The 21659-nt window shown below is 40.0% G+C and overlaps 2 protein-coding genes across 6 annotated transcripts in view; both read left to right on the forward strand.

The window, feature by feature from the left end:
• The first annotated feature begins 6806 nt into the window (after nt 1–6806).
• On the forward strand, nt 6807–11669 carry RIPPLY2 (ripply transcriptional repressor 2). 2 transcript variants are annotated; one of them, XM_059401011.1, is made up of 3 exons: nt 6807–7655; nt 7976–8040; nt 8443–10264. In XM_059401011.1, the coding sequence occupies exons 1-3, from the start codon at nt 7299–7301 to the stop codon at nt 8489–8491; spliced, it is 471 nt and encodes a 156-aa protein (XP_059256994.1). In that variant the 5' UTR covers nt 6807–7298; the 3' UTR covers nt 8492–10264. The 2 variants fall into 2 exon arrangements, with proteins under 2 accessions (XP_059256994.1, XP_059256993.1); XM_059401010.1 differs by lacking the exon at nt 8443–10264 and adding an exon at nt 11394–11669 and having other exon boundaries at nt 7032–7655.
• The window catches only part of LOC132018269 (cytochrome b5 reductase 4), a 99781-nt gene continuing 85787 nt past the window's right edge, over nt 7666–21659 (forward strand). For 3 of the 4 annotated variants that reach the window (XM_059401005.1, XM_059401006.1, XM_059401009.1), the window contains exons 1-2: nt 13493–13713; nt 17709–17862. In XM_059401005.1, the coding sequence (XP_059256988.1) occupies nt 13639–13713; nt 17709–17862 (229 nt within the window). In that variant the 5' untranslated portion in view covers nt 13493–13638. Of the gene's footprint in view, nt 7938–13492; nt 13714–17708; nt 17863–21659 lie in introns of those variants that run through there. The other variant, XM_059401007.1, reaches the window with a different exon arrangement.

The raw sequence follows: 21659 nt of genomic DNA on the forward strand, positions 1-21659 counted from the left end.
AACAAACAAAAAAGACCCCGAACATGTCAGACACATAGGCATCATGTGTAAGGTGAGTTTATAATACTTTCTTTTTAGTAAATTACAAACATTGGTGGCTTAGATGTCAGTTAGTATATAAACTTTGCAAAGGTAAGGAGTTTTGTTTCTTTTGCTCCCTGGCAAGCTCCTAGAACAGCACCTGGCACATAGTAGGTGTTCAATAAATACTTGTTGAATGAATGAGGGTTTTTTAAATATTTTTAATCCTAAAAGATTATGTAGATCTGTCTACCTCATTGCTATGTTATGAAGAGTGTATCAATATGTTACATAAAGTACATATTTTAGAAATGGATAAATTCCGAGAAATGTACAATCTATCAAGACTGAAACATGAAGAAATTGAGAATCTGAAGGACAATTACTAGTAAGAAGATTGAATCAGTAGCCAAAAACCTTCCAACAAATAAGTCTAGGAGCAGATGGCTTTACTGGTGAATTCTACCAAACATTCAAAGAAGAATTAATGACAATCTCTCTCAAACTCTCAGAAAACAGAAGAGGAAGAAATACTTCCAACTTCATTTTATGAGGCCAGCATTACCCTGATACCAAAATCAGACAAGGTTACACACCAGTGTTTCTGATAAACATAGAGGCAACAATCCTCAACAGGATATTAAAAAACTGAATTCAACCATACGTTAAAAGGATCATACACCATAACAAAGTGGGATTTATTCCAGGGATGCAAGGATGGTTCAACATCCATAAATCAATCAACATGATACACAATGTTAACAAAATGAAGGATAAAAATCACGTAGTTTCAAAAGATTCAGGAAAAGTATTTGACAAAATTCAACATCCGTTTATGATAAAAACTCTCAGCAAAAAGGTTATAGAGGGAACATACCTCAACATAATAAAGGTCATAGATGACAAGCTTATATCTAACATCACATTCAATGGTGTAAATCTGAAAGCTTTTCCTTCAAGATCAGGAATAAGACAAGAATAACTATTCTTGCTGCTTTTATTCAACACAGAACTGGAACCTAATCATAATAATTAGGCAAGAAGAAGAAATAAAATGTATCCAAAATGCAAAGGAAGAAATAAAACCATCTCCATTTGAAGATGACATGATATATAGAAAACCCTACAGACTCCTCCAAAAAAAAAAAAAATGTTGGCTAATAAATGAATTCAGTAAAGTAGCAAGATACAACATTAATACATAAAAATCAGTTGGGTTTCTATACACTAATGACAACTTATCAGAAAGAGAAATTAAGGAAACATTCCCACTTACAAATGTATTAAAAAGATTACATTCCTAGGAATAAATTTAACAAAGGAGGTGAAAGAGTTACACTCTGTGAACTTTAAGATACCAGTGAAAGAAACTGAAAAAGACACACATAAATGGGAAGATTCTGTGTTCATGAATTAAAAGAATTAATGCTGTATAAATCCTTATAATACTTAAAGCAATCTACAGATTCAGGGCAATCCTTATCAAAGTTCCAAAGGCATTTTTCACAGAAACCAAACAAACAACTCTAAAAGTTGTAAGGAACCACAAAAGACCCTGAATAGCCAGAGTAAGCTTGAGAAAGAAGAAAAAAGTTGGAGGCATCATTCTTCTTGATTTTAAGCCATATTACAAAGCGTTACTCATCAATACAATATTGGCATAAGCACATGCACATAGATCATTAGAAGAGAACAGAGAGCCCAGAAATAAACCCATGCATGTATGATCAATTAACTTATGACAAAGGAGGCAAGAATATACAATGGGAAAAAAAGAGTCTCTTTAATAAGTGATGTTGGGAAAACTGGACAGACACATGCAAAAGAATAAAACTGGATCAATATCTCACACCATATACAAAAATTAACTCAAAGTGGTTTAAAGACTTGAGCATAAGATCTGAAAACATTAAATTCCTAGGGGAAAAAAAAAACCTTAGGCTATAAGATTCTCAACATCAGTCTTCACAATGAGTTTTTCGATTGGACACTAAAAGGCAACAAAAGTGGGATCACATCCAACTAGAGAGGAGGAAACCATCAACAAAATGAAAAGGGAACTTAATGAAAGAAAATATTTGCAAATCATACATCTGATAAGAAGCTAATATCCCGGGGCGCCTGGGTGGCTCAGTGGGTTAAGCCGCTGCCTTCGGCTCAGGTCATGATCCCAGGGTCCTGGGATCGAGTCCCGCATCGGGCTCTCTGCTCAACAGGGAGCCTGCTTCCTCTCCTCTCTCTCTGCCTACTTGTGATCTCTCTCTGTCAAATAAATAAATAAAATCTTAAAAAAAAAAAAAAAAAAAGAAGCTAATATCCCAAATATATAAAGGACTTTTACAACTCAATAGTAAAAAAGCAAACAAGCCAATTAAGAAATGGGCAGAAGATCTGAATAGACATTTTTCCAAAGAAGCTATACCAGTGGCCAGTAGGTAAATGAAAATGTGCTCAACATCATTTATCATCAGGGAAACGAAAATCAAAACCACAATGAAGTGTCACCTCACATCTGTTAGAATAGCTATTACAAAAAAAAAACAAAACAGGTAGCAAATATTATCAAACATGTGGAGAAAAGGACACACTTGTACACTATTGGTAGGAAAGCAAATTGGTGCAGACTCTATGAAAAACAATATACAAGTTCTTCAAGAAATAAAAAATAGAACTACCACATGACCCAGCAATAGCATATCTGGGAATTTATCCAAAGGAAACAAAAACACTGACTTGAAAAGGTATCTGCACACCCACTGCAGCTTTATTTATAAAAGCCAAGATATGGAAACAATCCAATTACCCATCAGTAAAGGAATGGATAAACAAAATATAATATATATATTATATACATAATATTATGTTATATATATATTTGGATATGAAAAAGAAGGAAATTCTGACATTTGGGACAACATGGATGGCACTTGAGGGCATTATTATGCTAAATAAAATAAGTCAGAAAAAGACAAATAACATTTGATCTCACTTATACGTGGAATCTTTAAACAAACAAACAAGCCCAAACTCATAAATACAGAGAAGAGATGGGTGGTTGACAAAGGTGGGATGGGTGTTCATGAAATGAATGAAAGTTGTCAAATGGTACAAACTTCCAGTTATAAAATAAATAAGTCCTGGGATGTAATCTATAGCCTGGTGATTATAGTTAGTCATAATCTTTTGTATATTCAAAGTTGCTAATAAAGTAGATCTTAAAATCTCCATCACAAGAAAAAGAATTGCAACTATGTGTGGTGAAAGACATTAACTAGACTTACTGTGCTTGTTATTTCATAATATATACACATACTGAATCATCATGTTGTACACATGGAATGAATATAATGCTATGTGTGAATTATATCTTAATTTTTTTTAAAAGCACATGTTTCAAATGTACTAGTGGTACTCCTATAGATTTCTAAATGAATTTTGAATGTAACATGACTAAGCTCTTTTGGTCTTGTACTCACCAGAAATGAGCAGCAGCATCTGTATAAATATGGGGAGCAGATGCATCAATATATAAACAGTCTCGTTCCAGCGATATGCATTTCCACTTCTCAGTTTACCAAAATTTGATCAAATATATATTTTACCATACTTTTGTTAATTGGCTCTCCCTTTTGACCTTCTAGTAATTCATTTTTTTTCACAATTTTAAGACAATCGGTGTTCACTCAGATTCATGTCTCATCATCCCATTACCCCCTCCTTCTTCATGCCAGATCCAGCCAACTTGATTAAACTCGTTTCTTGAGTAGTCACTGGTTCGTACCCTTCAACTGCGTGAGAATCCTCCCCACAGCTCCTGATCTCGTTTCTTCTTTCCTCCTAGGGGACCTGGAGCCATTGCGCAGTCTTTCTCTAGAGGCCTCTCCACTACTGCCTCATCTCTTCATCTTATAAACATTCTTTTGCCTCTTGACCTCTAAAAACAAAACCCCTCTACTGACCCAACGTTCCTCTTCTCTCCCCTTTTTCCTTTCAAAAAGGTAGCTCAACTTACTATTTTAATTTTTCAGCTCACTTTACTGTAAAAAAAAAAAAAGTTAAAGTCACTTATGACTCCTACTTGACAAATTCTATGAACATGCATCCTTATCTTGTTTGACCCAGTGGTGACGCTTAATGCCTTAGGCCTTTCCTCCTTTCCTGTCTTGTTGGAATTCCTTCAGCTCATGGTCCCATCATACCTGCTGTACAAATGCACCTTCTACTACCTTCACCATTCCTTTACAGGGAGGTTCTGTTTTGCTTTATTTTGTTTTGCACTTCTCACTTCACAATCAAATGTTGCTCTCCAAAGCTCTGTCCTTGGTCCTGTTCTCAAGCTACAAAATTTCCTGGGAAAATGAATCAGTCCCTACAGTTTTAAATTCCTATTTCTTTTCTTATGACTCCCACATTTGAATCTTTAGTCCTAAACTCTCTCCTGAACTCTGAAACCTCATATCTGATTGTGCCTTGGATATTTTTTCCACCTACATGTTTATAAGTCTTTAAAAACCGGTTAATTTTATTCTCCCCCCTCCCACCCCCCGCGTTATGACAAATGGCACTGCTACAGTGGAAAGAGGTTCCGTCAGCTAGTATCCTAAAGTGAAGATGATTGGAGTAAATCCTACCCACCAAAAATGGAATATAGCATGAGTCAGAAATAAATCTCTATATTCTAAGGCCATGAGAGCTGGGGTTCCTTGTTACTGCTGTGTAGCCCAGCCTGATGTGATAGATTCAAGATCCAAAACCAAATTCATTATTTTTCCCTGAACACTATTAATGGAATAAAACAACCTACAAGCATCTCACCTGCTCTTCCTTTTCTATTCCTTGTCTTCTCTGTCTTTGTTTGAGCTGTCACCATTTACCTAGTTAACCAAGTTAGAAACCTGGGAGCATATCTAGACTCCACTTTCATCCCCTCACATTTTATGATGCAGATAGTACTGTAGATTTTATTTCCTAAGTATCCTTCAGATATGTTCTTTCATTCCCATCCTTACTATACATCTTCTCATCACCTTTTGCCTGAACTATGGCAATGACTTTGTAAATGATTTCCTTGTTTCCAGTATCAGCCTTCCCTAAATCTGTCTTCCATATGGCTGCTAGAGAGAGACTTTTATAAAATATAAACTTTAGGGCTGTTGAGTGGCTCAGTTATTTAAGCATCTGCCTTTGGCTCAGATAATGATCCCAGGGTCGTGGGATCAAGCCTTGTATCAGGATCCTTGCTCAGTGGGGAGCCTGCTTCTCCCTCTACCTGCCAGTCTCCCAGCTTGTGTGGGCATGCACGTGCTCTCTCTGTCAAATAAATAAATAATATTTTAAAAAATGAAAACTTTGACCATTCCATTCTCCTCCTTAAAATATTTCACCACTGCTTACACATTAAATCCAAAATGTTTTATTATGGTACATCAGGCTCCTATTAGCTCAAGCCCTTCTATCTCTTCAGCCACATCTCTGTTCCAGCAATCCTTACTCGCTAGAAGCACCGTTCCTGTCTTCTCTTTCTGCTCCTGCACCACACACAGACCACACCATTTCTTCATCCTTCTAGAAAACCCAATTTAGATTTCTTTTACTCTAAAAAGTTTTTGTGGCTGTCCCAAAAAGACTTACCAATTCCTTTCCTTATACCACTTCTCTGGTTAAAATGTTCTTTTGTTATTGAACGTGGCACTTTTTAAAATCTTTTGCTTATGTGGCCACTGTGATGCTCATAGATCACAATGGCTGTAACCTTCTTGGGGGTGGGGTAGGGTAGATATCTTATTCACCATTACACCATTACACCTGGAAAGCACAGTACTTACCACATTACAGACTCCGTAAAAGACGTTTATGAAACTGAAATGGTGAACATTTCATCGGGTAGCTTAACATTTGTTAAGGACTTTCATTTTTCAACATAGCTTAGAATTTGTTGAAAGCTTCTTATGTGTGAGGCCTTGTAGGCAAAGCATTCTGCTAAGTTTTATTTTATCTTGCCAACAATAATTCCAGGGCATTGAGAAATGTACTGGTACCTGTCCTTACTGATTTCATTACCTGAAACAAACCATATCTCACTTTCCTGTTGAGTAGATCAGTATAGATCCTTATGTATTAATTAGATAAATTATTTTCCTACACAGTAACTGAATGAACAGCTGGGACACTGTTAACTTACATTAAAAGCTTTTATCTACAACTTTTAAGAAGTTCAGCTCTATTATTTAAAACAGTTTGAAAAAAATTATGGCATTTATATACATCATCTTTCCTTTGAAGCGTAACACTTTTTATCAAGTTTAATGCCTTTGTAATAGGTGAAGTTCAACTGAAATAAGAAAAAACAGGGTCACAGAGAGGCTGACAACTTGTCCCATAAACTTTTCAAGATTTCATAATCATTCTTCACACACCCTGCCTCCACAAAATAATTTCTAATTATCACTGAGGAACAAAACGCCAAGTCGTTGTGTATACAGGAAATTTAAGGCTTCTCTTCAAGGGACACTGGTAAGATGTTGAGGAAAATCACAAAAATAATAGAAAATAATATAGACCTCTAAGCCTAAATCACATGACTCCAATCTTAGGATCTCGCCGCTGGAATATTCAGTCTTTTTACAATTTACCTTTTGTTATTTTTAAAAATTATTACCTACAAATAACAACAGGCAGACCCTAGTCTGTCACTACATTAACAAAAAATTTTCTTTCGACAGGAGTCTGCTCATTCTCCCAGCTCTCATTCTGCCCCAAGTGGAGTTAAGCCCATTCCTTTTAATTCGGTCCGCATCCCAGTGTTTAGCTGACGGGATGCAGAGCTTGTTGCACTGACCACATCCCAAAAAGCCTCGAGTCAAACAATGACGAGCCACTTGGCCTTTTTTGCAGAAATACACAAAACGTGTAGAATTGCTTAATTTTATCTCCTCCTAGACTCTTCACTTGGAAATTGGCTGCTCGGGCGAATGTTGTTTTTTCCCCCCGCAGCCATGTGTCGAAGAGCGATTAACACTCGCTCAACAAAACCCATTCCCGGGCCATTTGGGAGTTGCACGCGTTCGCACCCGGGGTTCAGCCCGTTGCGCCTTCACGCGCAACCTTTTTGTTTATGCGGCGAGCTGGGGAGAGAGGGGCGGAGAGGGAGCGCAGCTCTCAGTATGCAGCAGGCAGCCGGGGTATATATATAAAGCTCGGGTCCCGGGTCTGGCGGAGAGAAGAGGCCCGGCTGGCCCGCGAGCTGGCAGCCGCCTTCTGCTGGGCTCCGCCGCGCCATGGAAACCGGGGAGCCCTCGGCTAGCGGAGCCTGCGAGTGCGCGCCCCGCCGTTGCCACCGCTTCCCGCCCGCGGGCCGGGATCGCCCGCCGCGGCGCCGGGGCGCGGACTCCGGCGGCGGCGCCTCCCCCACCCCGGCCCTACCGCCGGCGTCTCCCCAGCTCCTCCCCTCCGCTCTCCGCCCCCCGCCGGCCCCGGGGCCGTGCTCGGCTGCGGGCGGTCCTCCCGGGTCTGGGCTCCCGTCTCCTCGGCGGGCCTCGGGCTCCCCAGCCCGCAGATCTGCAAGCTTCTGGAGACCGTGGGTTGACGCCAGAGGCTACAAGGAGGAGGGGGCGTCGCAGCACGCGGCGGGGGCGGTGAGTGAGCGCGCGCCCCGGGCCGTGCCTCCCCGGAGGGCGGCTGAGCCACCGGGACTGGGTATGCCCTGCCCGAGGGAGACACATGCCCCGCCCGCCCCTCGCGTACGCTCGCGCCCGCCCGGGGCCCTACGGGAGGCCCCGTGGGTCCTGATGCTGCGAGGGTGTCCTCCAGAGCCACCGACGCACGGATCCGGCCGGGAGCGAGGCTGCTCAGAGCCCCGGGGTCACCGTTCCCCGCGAGCGCGAGGAACACTAGACCGCTTTTCCCCTTTCTAGAAGGTGAGTGATCACGGTGATTGATTTTCTTTCGTCCCCAGATGCCGGACGACGCCGGGGTGACCGAAGCCTCAGGAAAGCCTTCCCAATACAGACACCCAGTCAGGTGAGTGACAGGCCTCACGGAAGGGCTCCCGCTCCTCCAGCGCAGGGTAGAGCCGGCATCTCCCCGCGTAGGTCCCTGGCCGGCCTTGCGGTTCTTCTCTCTGGGAAAATCTGTCTTCAGGGATCCCCAGAGGTTCTTTACTCATCGAATTGATAAAGGTGGTTCACGCTCTCACCTAAAAGAACTGTTAATCCGTGCCCGCTCAGTAAACTCTTCAAGTAAACTGTTAATCCGTGCCCATTCAGTCTGTTATAAAGAGGGAAAGTGGTTGGCATCGTCCAAGCCGACCGGTGACATCTTGTGTCTGCAAGCCAGTTTTGTGTTGTTTAATGCTAAAGGGTTCGAAAGAAATTGACTTCACAACGGGCAGAGTGTGTATATTCTTACTCTTTTGCACGCCAGAAGGAAGAATGGTGTTCATAGTTGCAGTTTTACCGCAGATCGCGCTTGACGTGGAAGAGAAAATGGAGTGTGATGAAAATCGTAAAGATCAAGAAGCTTCCTAAAAGGGATCGAGGTTACTTAACATGACAGTGAAGAGCTAGTTTCCCCGTTGCTAGCCGCGGGAAGTCGGCCTTTCGGTGGAAATCTTTGTAAGCGTTTACTCAGGTGAAAGGTTCATTCTGCAGTTTGCTGGCTTCAGAGGGCTGTGAAATGCACAGCCCATGGTATTTGTATTTGTATGTATATGTTTATAAGTAGCTTGTAGAGCTCGATGAATGTTGATTAATTTTCTATGTAGTGATGGACACAGGAAAAAAAATAACCACACCCCTTTGGCAAGTGTTGTAATAGTTTAGTTTGGTCAGTTTTAGCAGTATGTAAAGGATGAGAAGTACCTAACTGGGCCAGACGGAGTGGGGCAAGATCTGGGAAGTGTGTATGACAGGATGTGGTTACCTAGCTGAACCTTGAAGTTAGCCAGATGGATGGTAGGTGGGGAAATGGGACAGAAGAAATAGCATAGGTGAAGGGATACAGAGTCATGGAACAACATGGTTCCCAATGGGAGCCTCAAGGACCTGGAATTGGGTGCATGAAGCTGTGATCATTCTAGCAGGTAAGCCATAGGCCACATCTTCTACACCGTGTTGTAGAGTTTTGTCCTGTTCCTGAGTGTGGCATTGGGAATCCATGGCCTTTATTTTGTGGATGGTACTGGGGGTTACTCAAAGCTAGTATGATCAATTTATGTTTCAGAAAATGCACTAAGAAAATGGTATATAGAATTAGTTAGAAAACCAAAATGAAATCGGAAGTTACTGTAATTCAGGCAAGCTATGATAAAAAGCCAATCTAAGGCATTAGAAGTAGGGATGAGACTGGGTGAATTTGGGGAATGCTTAGGTGACATAATAGGTTATGTATATATAATGTATTGGATATGGTAGGTAAGGAGGGGTTGAAAAGACAGAATGGCTTCCGAGTTTGTGGCTAGCGACCAGATGAATGCTGTATTAACAGAGTGGAAAATAAGGCTTAAAACAGATTTGGGGAACAAGATAATGAGTCCAATTTTTCATATATTCTATTTAATGTGCTTATGGGGTTTCAAAATAGATATGTCCAGTAAGGAGCTGTGCACCCACACACGTAAGGGGCCTGGAGTCAACATCTTAAGTGGAAATACAGACAGTTGGGAGTCTTCAATAAATGAACAGTTAAAGAAATCATGTCAGTAGACCAAGTCTTCCAGGGGAGTGAGAGAGGTGAGATGATCACTCTTGATAAAACACTGGGGAAGGCCAATACCAACCTGTATACAGAGAAAAAGCTATCTTCGAAAGATACTGAGAAATATCACTCAGAACAGGGAAGAATTCAGGAAAGTGTGAAGTCCCCAAAAGAGAAGTGGTTACTCAGAGATTCTGGGCAGAGTGTGGTAACAGTTAAACAACATTCTTTGGGTTTGACAGTTCTAGTTAAGCACTAGAAAATTATGTTTCAGGGGCACCTGGGTGGCTCAGTGGGTTAAACCTCTGCCTTCAGCTCAGGTCATGATCTTAGGGTCCTGAGATCGAGCCCCACATTGGTCTCTCTGCTCAGCAGGGACCCTGCTGCCCCCCTCTCTCTGCCTGCCTCTCTGACTACTTGTGATCTCTGTCTGTCAAATAAATAAATAAAATCTTAAAAAAAAAAGAAAATCATGTTTCCTATATAAGAAATCCCTTTCTTTTCTGAACTACTATAGCCATTTATTTGTACTTCTTTTAATTTCATTTTTATTAATTTCTATCTTGAATACTGTTGAGTATTTCTCATTCTTTTTACTCAGTTGTCAATTTCTTAAGGATAGAAACTGGGATTTTTTTCATCTTTGAATTATGAATTTCATCTGGCACAAGAGATTACTAAAATTGTTATTGAATGACTGAATTATTGATGGTTGCTTATTTAGGCACCAAAATTAAAACTTTTTGTCATTCGCTTAGAAACATTTATAAACTACATTGCTTACTTTTCTGCCCTTTACAATGGAGTATATTGAGCATAATGAGACCTCTCTGTTAGAAGCACTCTGTTACAAATGGGTACATGGGACTAGCTACCCTACACTAAAATGTAGTATTGTTGGTGGGTCAGCCATATCCTTCTTCCTTCTTTGCTTTGGAGGAAAATAAAGGAAGACTAGATGGCAAAATTAATATTTGTGAAAAATTTGAAATTCTGAGGCAATTTTGTTATATGCAAATTGTATAAAGCCAGAATTATTCTCACTATCCCAAAATAGTGTTCCAAATTCAGTTGTATGGGGAAAGGGGAGGGAGATGGGATCAAGGCTGGTCCCAGAGGAAGCCTTCTTATAGCCCTGGTGTGAGTACATAGAAAAACTTTAAAATATTGCTTTTTGTACTCTTCTAAATGTACGTTGTTAGCTACATCTGCAACTAACAGTTAAATCTGTGAGTTTTAAGATACTAGGTGATTTCTGCTTTTCTGGAAGGTGCATAATATTTTGTTGTCTTTATAAAGTTGGGTTTGAGAATTTTTAATATAATTGTAGAATTCATTTTTTTTCTCCAAAGGATTTTGGAAATTGGAAGACAATTCCTCATCTGTATACTATTAAGAATAAATATATATATAACACCTGAAGTGAGCTAAATATTTACCACAAAGGGTGTGAATTTTTTTGATCCAGTTTACAGCTTGGATAAAGATTTAAAATGATTAACTAGTTTTTGATACTTTGTCAACTAGACTTCCATGACACCTGAGCAATTTTAAACTATCTAAAGTCATTCATCAGTTGTTAAGTATATGGAACTCTTAAAATTTGAACATTTCATGAGTATAAGGATTCTGAATGTGAAAAAAAAAATAAAGCATATTATGTTGTCTGCTTCTTTCAGACTATTTTGGCCAAAGTCAAAGTGTTATGATTACTTATATCAAGAAGCAGAAGCTCTTCTGAAAAATTTTCCAATTCAAGCCACAATTTCATTTTATGAAGATTCTGATAGCGAAGATGATATTGAGGAGCTGATCTGTGAAAATTAACCTGATTAGTTACTTGTGATGACATTCAAAGCTTATAGGATTTAAATTTAGTGTACAAATGTATCATAATCATTCAAACTAATTTATTTGTATATAAATTATTAATAAAATTAAATATTTTGTAATTCTATAGTAGTTTGGCTTTTTTTTACCCTTACACTATAAGTCATGCTATCAATCACACAATACTATGTGTTTGCTAGCAGATGGTGGAAAACACTTTAAATCATTGCCCATAATTGAGAATGGGAATTAATGCCATGGTTATTAAATCTTAAGGATTTTTAATGAATGATGAATCAAGTAATACTCACTTTAATACTCCTCTGCTGCCCTTAAATCCAGTAGTAAAATAGCACTGATGTACAATAATTAGAGCACTTCATTGAGGGACCCCCAGAATTTAAAAAAAAAAATGTTTACGTGAACATGACTTGTATGGAATCTAAAAAAGGAGAGTCAAAAGGCTAGAATTTGATCTTTTTTTCCATTTTTGTGTAAGGAGGAGCTAAGACATTTAGCAGATATGAAACATTCTTCTATAGCATCACCTCTTTTGTTCCGGCTCCTTGCTCTTGGTATCGTCATGTACAGATTTTCTCGTGGGAAGTGAAATAAGACATTCTCAGTGACTAGTTTTTTTAAATGTAGACTTACAGAAGAATATATGATCATTTAGTGACAGAGAAAACAGGAGCACATTGCAAGTAGAGGTAACGTAGACTATGGTCATGGAGTTCTTTAACTCAAATGCGGTCTCACAATAAACATTTTAATTGCAAATGATTCTTAGTATCCCAGAATGATGATGGGTAGAGGTGAAGGTCAGAGATGGTTACCTGGCTAAGAAATACCTCTTACTTGAATGGCTACATAGATCACACACTTTTCCTTCTAATTGAAAAGATACTACAAAGATTGATTTTCAGGCAATCTAATGACAGTTAGAGGCAGATGAAATAGAACAAGTTCAAATCAATGGCAGGTGAACAGGGAGAGTTATTTAGAACTGTATTTTTTCTGAAAGCTTTCCCCTCACTGGATTCTACACGCGGGGTGTGTGTGTGTTCTGCAAGGGATATGCAAAAAACCCCACCAGGTCACCAGTCTCGACCTTGATCATTAGGGACTTCTTTTAGGTGCTCGGTATTTGAGCTTCTTTCAATCTGTCCGAATAGTATGACGAGCTACTGCCATTTATCGAGTGCCTACTATTAACCAGGCACTGTACTAGGTAGTTTACATATGACATCTTGTTTAATTCTTACTGAAACCTAAGTCCACAGGGAAAACGAGACTTTGAGATACTTATAACTTGCACAAGCCTGCTCATTTATTAAGTGCAGAGATGGCATTCAAACTAAACCTCTTTGACATAACTTTGTCACTTTCCCTGTAGCTTTCAGCGAAGAGAGGAAGTTGGATGAGGAGGAAGAACCTGTGAGTGGGTGAATGGAGCAGGAGACTTGACTAACTTCTTTGACTCATTCGTTTGTCATTAGCGGCGGTTCTTGAAGGTGAAGCTTCACCTCATAAGAGTGGCTGTGGCTGTTTGCATTTGACGCCTTAACTCTAAAAGTTCGCTTTCCTATGCAGCCGGGTGCTTTAGAGGAGAGAATTTCAGAGAAATAAAAATGTTTTGATAGTGTTATTTTATTCCGTATTTCAAGTAGTGTGAGGGTAGTGCTTAACAACAGACACTTGCGTTCCGGGTTAAGACGAGTCTACAAAAATTTATACTCCGATTCTGTCAGCACCAAGGCTAAGGAACCGCTTCGCTCAGTCTTTAACCCTTCCACGGAATAGCTGTCACCTCACTACGGTGCTGAAATTCAGGGTGCAGGGCTAACGCCGCAAGCGTACTTCTGTCGGGTTCCTCCCCTGCCGGCGCGGCGCTCCTCCCATTGGCTCCGCCCCCCGCGGCCTCGACGTGCTGCGTCATGGCGCGCCTCACCCCGGCCGACCCCGGAAGTGGGTTGGGGGCTTGGCCTCTGCCCGGCCTCGGAGCCGGAGCGGGAGGTGTTACCGTAGAGGAGTCGAGCTGAGCGATCCTGTCAGGCGGCGGACCCCGGGCAGGGCCCGGGCCAGGGGTCCAGGATGCTGAACGTCCCTTCCCAGTCTTTCCCGGCCCCCAGCTCGCAGCAGCGCGTCGCCTCCGGGGGGCGTAGCAAGGTAAGTGGGTGACACCGTGCCTCTTTCTCAGCTCGCCGCCCGCCCGGCGTTCGGTACTACCGAACGGTCCATTCTCTCTTTCGGCCCCCTCTTCCACCTCCTGTCCTCCTCCCTTCGTTCCTCCTGCCCTTGCTGGTTATCTCTTTCCCCGGCCGTCTGCAGTCCTCGCACTATCCTAACCTCCCTTTCTCTCACCCACTGGCCCCTTTTCCTCCTCATCCTCTTTTCCCCTTCTGGGAAGTCTTTTCCCGCGAATTAAACTGAGTTGTAAATGACAGGGCCAGCACCGTGCTTTTGCCGTTACCACAGGTACTCAGTATTAGCTCCCTTCCCTCAATCGATCCCCGTCTTCGGTCTTTCGTACTGCCCTTTCTGAAAGGAGTTGTGAGTGATCTGGGTTCCCTAGGCGAAGGGAAAGGTTGGGCGGCAGCGACGTTGACCAGTGACCATCCTCCAAAGGTGGGGACTCCCAGAGCTAGGGAGAATGAGGGGAGCCAGAACAAATGTCTACAATCCTCCCGTGGTCTTACGGACACTTCTCCGAGTCATGCTGGCTTTCTTCTTCTGGTACCTGTTTTATCACACTGCCTTTACTATTGATATCTCTTGCTGACTTGGAAGCTCATATAGTACTCTTTTTGTTGAACCTAGTTACTCTTAGCAACAGGTGGAACGCAAATGTGTTTTTATATTTATAAAACTTAATAAAATTGTCTCTTGTGCAGTTATTTGTTAGTTCCTCGTTCTGTAAGTTCATCTTCATGTTTTGTTTATATTTTCTTTTTGAAACTTCTACCTACTTGGACTACTCCCCCCAACCCCGCATTTTTGGACTCTTATGTCTTAGAATAATTTGGGGTATTTGCTGACTCTTTTTTATTTTTTTTTTCCTCTCCACTTAAACTTGGAGTTGACTCTAAATCAGAATTGTGGATTCAGGGATCTGTAGCTTTCATTAGCTTTTCAGAGGTTTGTAACTCCAGATATAAGAATAATAAAGCTGGGATTTATTGAGTGCTTACAGTATGTATGTATGTATGTTCTAAGTATACTGAGTGCTTCATGTGTAGTGTATTAACTCATTTAACCTTTACAATAATCCCACAAAATGGTTGCTTTTGTTATCTCTATATCACAGAAAAGAGAACTGGTTAAGCAATGTTGCTTTGGATCCTAAAAGTTTGATGTGATGTGACTCTGTGATATTATATATCACATTTATTGCTCCATAGATCCATATATCATCCAGCTTCTAATCATCTGTCCCCTCCTTCTTGATGTTTGACCTTTTCTGTCCTTGAACTAAATGCTTGACTCATAGTATAGTCTTTTTGGAGAAAAAATTTCTGAATTAAAATATAAGAGTTGCTGGCCTTCTTTATTAAAACTGTAAACCGCATTCTCAGCATCCTTTTAAAGGAGAAAGCTCAGAGGCAAAGACAGAAGGTCCACAGGAGGTGATGGCAAAGGTGAGTCTTTGGATCCAAAAAGAGAACGAAATACAGTTATTGCACAATTTGAAAGGAAACTGAAACTTTTTCTCCCCCTTTATGAAATGAGGTAATCTTGCACATATCAGAACCTGATTCAGGATTGTGTGAAATAGGAAGAGGTTGAAAAAAATAGAAGCCGGTTCAGGAAGTTGTATATCATAATAGTGAAAAGCATAGACTTTTGGGTGAGAAAGACCCAGATTTTTTTTCCCAACTCCTGTGACTTAGTCTCTGAGTCTCAATTTTCTCAGGTGTAAAAGAGAATAATAGTACCCATTTTATAGGGCCCTTCATAGGATTAAATGTGATGTTTCTTGGTATGTGGTAAGCACTCACTGTGTTACTTGCTCTTAGACTTTCATTCAGATTCCATGGATTGTTGTATGGTTGTTGTATTAAGCCCTGAGCACAGTGTCTGGTATGGAGTATATATTCTACATATGATTTTTTATTATTCTACTAACACTAGTAAATAATTATTTTTTGAAAACCTACCGTATGCTGGAGATGTGATCTCTGTTTCCAAGGAGTTTAGTCTAATAGGCTGTACAGACTAATAAAGAGTTGGTTATAAGTGTCATATGTACTATAACTGTGTGTTATGACCACAGAGCGGTTGCGGTCAGAGGAGGCTTCTGGAGGAGACATTGTCTGTGGAAGAAAGGGAAGGAATTGGACCAGGCCAAGGAGCAGGTGTTTCTTAGCAGTCAAGGAATCAGTTCCTGTTTTGCTAAAGTATTTAATAGGAAGGAGCAGAAATTAAAACTCAGAGCTAGCAAGGTAAACTATGAGCAGATATAAAGGGCCTGGTAAGCCACTCTAGGGAATTTAGAGACATTATTATAAAGTAGTGTGGGGAGCCACTAAAAGAGGGAGGGCCCATAGTTAGATCTACATTTTCTGAAGATTATGCATTAACTACCCAGTGGATTATGGAATCCACACAAACGAGAGAAGAGATGAGTGCTTTTGGTTTGGGATGGGAACGATCATATTCTTGTACTTTACTTCATTTATGGGAACCAAGAGACCTAGAAAGTTTCAGGATGGTGAGAATGGGATGATGTAATTGGTAGGAAGGAAGGTAAAATTGCAGTGGTACTGCAGACCTATTAACTTGGTTATTTTGGGGGTAAATGAATGTCTACAATAGACAAGATTCCAGAAAATGAAGTATATAAATATCTTAGTGTATTCAATGTGTTATAACAGAGAACCGCATACTTCATAAAGTGGAGTATAAACAACAGCAATCTATTTCTCACAGGTCTGGAGACCGGGAATTCCAAAGTCAGTGCACCAATGAGTTTGGTGTCTGATGAAGGCCTGATTCCTGGTTCACAGCCATTTTTTCCACATATCGTCACATGACAGAAAGGATGAGGGAGCTCTTTGAGGCCTTTTTAATAAGGGCATTAGTAGCATTCATGAAGGCTCTACTTTTATGATTTAATCACCTGCCAGAGACCTTCCTGATACCATCATCACATTGGAGGTTAGGATTTCAGCATGAATTTTGGAGGGGCATAGTCAGTCATTCTGTAGCAATATATCTCTTCAAATAGGCCTTCTTTTACATTAAACATTCCTCTGGTACTATGTTACAAATGAGTTGTACAAGTTCAGACAGTAGCTCAATCCCATCCTTGAAAAATTTCCACTAAGTTGTCTTAATTGGTTAAAATATTAGTAATACCTCCCATCCAAAAGCCTTTAAAGTGTATTTTGAAAAAGCAAAAAACTATCAAAACCAAACATCCTTTACCAAATCTTCTGTGCAGGGGTAGGAAAGCTTTTCTGCAAAGGGCCAGATGATAAATATTTTAGGGCCACACGACAATTCAGTGTTTTTACCACCATCACCACCACAACGTGTGAAAATGATTCTAAGCTCCAGGGTGATACAGAAACAGGCATGGGCCAGTTTGCCAAACCCATCCCTAGAGTGTTACAGTCCCCCCCCCCCCCCATTATTTAGAACTTTGTTTCTTTACGAATTCTTAGAAAACAGATTGCTGCCTCATGATTTCTAATGTTCTATGTATATTGACAAAGAAAATCAACTTTAACTGGCCATTTATATTTTCCCTGTTAAATCTCTTGTGATTTTTAAGGGAAAGAAATTTTGGTCCAAGTTGGTAAGGTGACTCCAACATATTAGTGACAAAGCAGAGCCAGGACCAAAACTTGTTTTCTGACTCCAGGTTCAATACTGCTCTTGTTTTATTAGATACCATTATGGTGATTATGTGCCAGAATTTCTAAGCCCTACCTCATAGTCCTTTGTTTTATATCATTCTGTTTATAATTCTAATACAGCAGAGATGATTTTGACAATCACCTAGATCTGTTAAAAAAATTGTAGAATTGTTGTATTTGAGTTTTCTTATCTTTTTGAATGAGAGTAAGAGAAATGATGCAGCCCACAGAGAAGCAGCAGGTGGGGCAGGGGGAAGCAGCTGACTCAAGCCACATTGAATTCTTCCCTGTTTTTTTTTTCAGGTACCTCTAAAACAGGGCAGAAGTCTTATGGATTGGATTCGCCTCACCAAAAGTGGAAAGGATCTAACGGGATTAAAAGGCAGGTTAATTGAAGTAACCGAAGAAGAACTTAAAAAACACAACAAGAAAGATGATTGTTGGATATGCATAAGAGGTATGTGGTATTTATTATGTACTGCAAAAAGTTTTGGCTGGACTTTTCAGTTGTAATGCCATATGACTTCATGATCCTATTATTTGATGATAAGATTCACAATTAGATAACAAAAATATGCCTTAAACTGGGCCACAAAGTAAATAGTTCTGAATTTCGACAGTATTTTGTTCTTAGGTACCTGTTTACATAGCATACTGGCACTTTCTTAGCAAGAAAGCAAGTGCTTGCCAGGCAGTTATTCAGTAACACTAGTTTATATACATTCATGTCCCACCTTAGTGCCTCATAACAGAATCATTTTGAATGGGAGAAATTCAAATGCCAGAAATGCCAGAAAAAAATGTCTCTGAGAATCGAAAGTAAATCAGAAAGCCTGTGTGTAAGCCAAATTTTAAGTTCTTGCATGAAGCCATTTTTATTATTTAATGTAAGTTTCTTAGCTTATTGATTACCTGATTTTTGTAGCCCATAGCAAAGTACAAGCACCGAAGTAGAAATGAGTGGATTGGAGAGAGTGAGCAGAGAGATAGGAGAGTAGCTGATAAAAGTAGACCTCATGGTAATCAACAACCTCGCATCTCACATGGAACAAAGGCAATGAAGGGCTTGGGAATGTGCAGTGGGCTTCTGTAGCAATGTCATTGAGTCATCCAGACATGGTTAAATATGCCACGGTCTTTAAAGTGTCAGTCCTTCACTGGTGTTACACAATTGTAATTTTATTATTGTATAATTATGGTATGTTGTCAGTTGTCCTGATTACACTGTGACCTGTATGATGATAGAGACTCTGTCATGGCAGTCAGACTGTTCTGTCCTTGGTGGCTGGCACATAGAGGTCATCAATATGTGTTGTTTGTTGAGTGAATTTGCTTAACATTTTAAAGAAGTTTTGGTACTTAAAGAGGTTGTGTGGTTGTCATGGTAGATTGGAAAGATAGAAAGGTATCAGTAGGCACTATTAGTTTGCTAGGAATGCCCAGAAAAAACAGCACAAACTAGGTGGCTTAAACCACAGAAAATTACCTCCCCATCATCCTGGAGGCTAAAGTCTGAGATCAAGGTGCTTTTTTCACAAGGCTGTGAGAAGAAGAATGTCTGTGTCTCTCACCTAGCTTCTGCTGGTTTGCTGCCAATCTTTGGAGTTGCTTGGCTTATAGTAGCAACACCCGTCTGCCTTCAACTTCACTTTGCATTCTCCCTGTATACTTGTCTGGGTCCAAATTTCCTATCTTTATACAGACCCCAGTCATATTGGATTAAGACCCTCCCCTACTCAAGAATGACCTCATCTAATTATATCTGCATTGACCTCTATCCAAATAGGGTCACGTTCTGAAGTACTTGAGGGTAGGACTTCAACATATGAATTTGGAGGGTACGCAGTTCAACCCATAAAAGACACAGAGTGTGAAATTTTTTTCAGTGGCAAAGGGGGTGGATTCTTCAGCAGGTGATGACATAGCTCGTTCTAAGATAGAAGAACAGCTGCTCAACTCCCCAAAGTTTCTCCCCAAAGTTCCCTCAAAGGTTCTCCTCAGAGTTTCTACAGCTGTGGATAGTACTCGTAGCTTGGAATGAGGATTCTGCTAGATACTAAAAATTCCTTTTGTCATTTTATTTTATTTATTTATGTAATTTAAAAAATTATTTATTTGAGAGAAAGAGAGAGCATGTGTATGTGTGTGCCTCAGAGCGGGGAGGGACAGATGGAGAGGGAGACAGACAGATTCACCATTGAGCTTGGAGCCTGACACATGGGACGCCATCTCCGGACTCTGAGAGCATGACCTTAGCCAAAATCAAGAGTCAAGCACTTAACTGACTGAGCCACCCAGGCCCCCTTCCTTTTGCCATTCCATAGGGTTTTGAATACTCTTCTTGCTCTTTTCCATACTGGCCTTTTTTTTTTTTTTTTCTTTTTACCAGGTGTAAGTATCTGGTAGAAAATGACCACCATACTCTGCCTGAGTGTTTTCTGCTAGGCTGGGTGAGGTGGAGGTCAGTGTCCAGAAGAGTCTCTCAGCTGGTCCAGGCTTAGGCATGTGAATTCTGTTTCTACAGTAGGAAGCCGCTTCTCCAGAAAACTCACTTATGTGAACCCTTTGTGTCTTAGTGATGTTAGATAAATGAGGCATTGATATAACGCAGTCATACTTTATTATTCATTTGGTGTATTGATAGACATAAGGGACTAGTGTGCTGTGTTTGGAAGTAATATGTACACTGTTTCCTATAAGGATTGAATATATGGCACCTCTTCTGGTAAGGTTGTTTATTAGAAGATAAAATTTGTTTAAAGTCTCTGTTATTCTGTTAATAGTAAGGTTTTTTTCCCCTTTGCAAAAAGTTAAGTGTCTTTTTTCCCCCCTTTTTTGATGAGTTCAGTTTATATCATCAAGAAACACTCAATTTACGTGGTGCTCTTTAAGCTTACCCGCTAATAGGAGAGGATAAATGACTGATGAGGGGACACATCTGAGAGTGCCGTAAGAAGCTATCAAGAAAATGACATCAGATTGGAAGGAGGGAAATGTGTGGGTTAGGAAAAACAGAGACACTGTTATGGTAGTGATAGCTTAGAAGCTGTGGACAGGTTTTCATCAGAAAATAAGGAGGAAGAACATCAAAGTGGAGGGAAAATCCTAACCTACAGACACAGAAAAGCTTGAGATATATTCTAGGACTTAGGTGAATTAGTGGACAGTTATAAAGAAGACTAGAAAGGTGAGCTAGGTCAGATTGAAAAGGATCTTGGAAGCCAGGCTGAGAAATATGTCCTTAATTTAGATGGCAGTATGAGCTCTAGAAGGTATATGGATATGGGGACAATGTGAAAGGGTATGCCCTAGAAATATTAGTCTTGTGGTGGGTATGGTGAATTAAATGGGACAAAAAGCATTTAGCTCATTATAGAAGTTCAGGTGGTATTGGGAGAACCAGGATGTTGACAAAGACAATGGAAAGTAGGATGGATGTGAGGCAAAAAGATTAAACAGATTACTGGTAATTTCTAAAACAATCATAATTTAGAGTAAGCATATGACTAAATGTTACTATCTTTTTCTTATTGTTCTAGTTTAAAATATAAATGATATCTTCTTAAAAGGGGAATGTATGCCAAATGTAGCTTCAAAGGTCAGAGATAATATTTGGGCCCAAGTTTTAATCAAAGCTGTATCACAGGGAAACATGGTATCATGGTATCATTTTTCACTCCTTGATAAAATATTAAATTTCTCATTTGTCTGACAATTGCCCCATATTTAGATCGCTTTCAATTTCAGCTGATCGGGTTAAGGTAGACACAGTTTTTTCTAAGAGATTTTAGACAATATACATTTGGGTATGGGTTTTTATGGCTAATATTATGGAGATTATTTTCTTTTCTTGAGTATATATCAGTACTTATGCACATGTTCAGGTGTGTTGAGCCCAGTTATATTCCTAAAAATAATACTGTGTAAATAACACTTGGTTGGCAGCAGACTGTAAAATGTAAACTAAAATGAGAGTACTGGCTTAGGATGATCAGCAAGGCAGTGTATGGGGTTTCCAGTTTGTTCAGTTAATCACCATTTTCTGTGAAGTATGTAATTACTGTAATGCAGTAAGAAGGAATTGGAATGTTGAGGGAATAGATAGGAGTGATAATGCTTTTTTAAAAATCTTGTTGAATTTACCATTAAGGCATACTTTCGTGGTTTCCTCCATTATTGCTGTTTCGTTCTCGAGAACTAAAGGTGACTTACAAGTATGCGAAACTGAGCAAACATCTGAATCACTCATCTGTG

Source organism: Mustela nigripes, chromosome 5, assembly GCF_022355385.1.
Source record: "Mustela nigripes isolate SB6536 chromosome 5, MUSNIG.SB6536, whole genome shotgun sequence".
In the NCBI taxonomy this organism is placed as follows: domain Eukaryota; kingdom Metazoa; phylum Chordata; class Mammalia; order Carnivora; family Mustelidae; genus Mustela; species Mustela nigripes.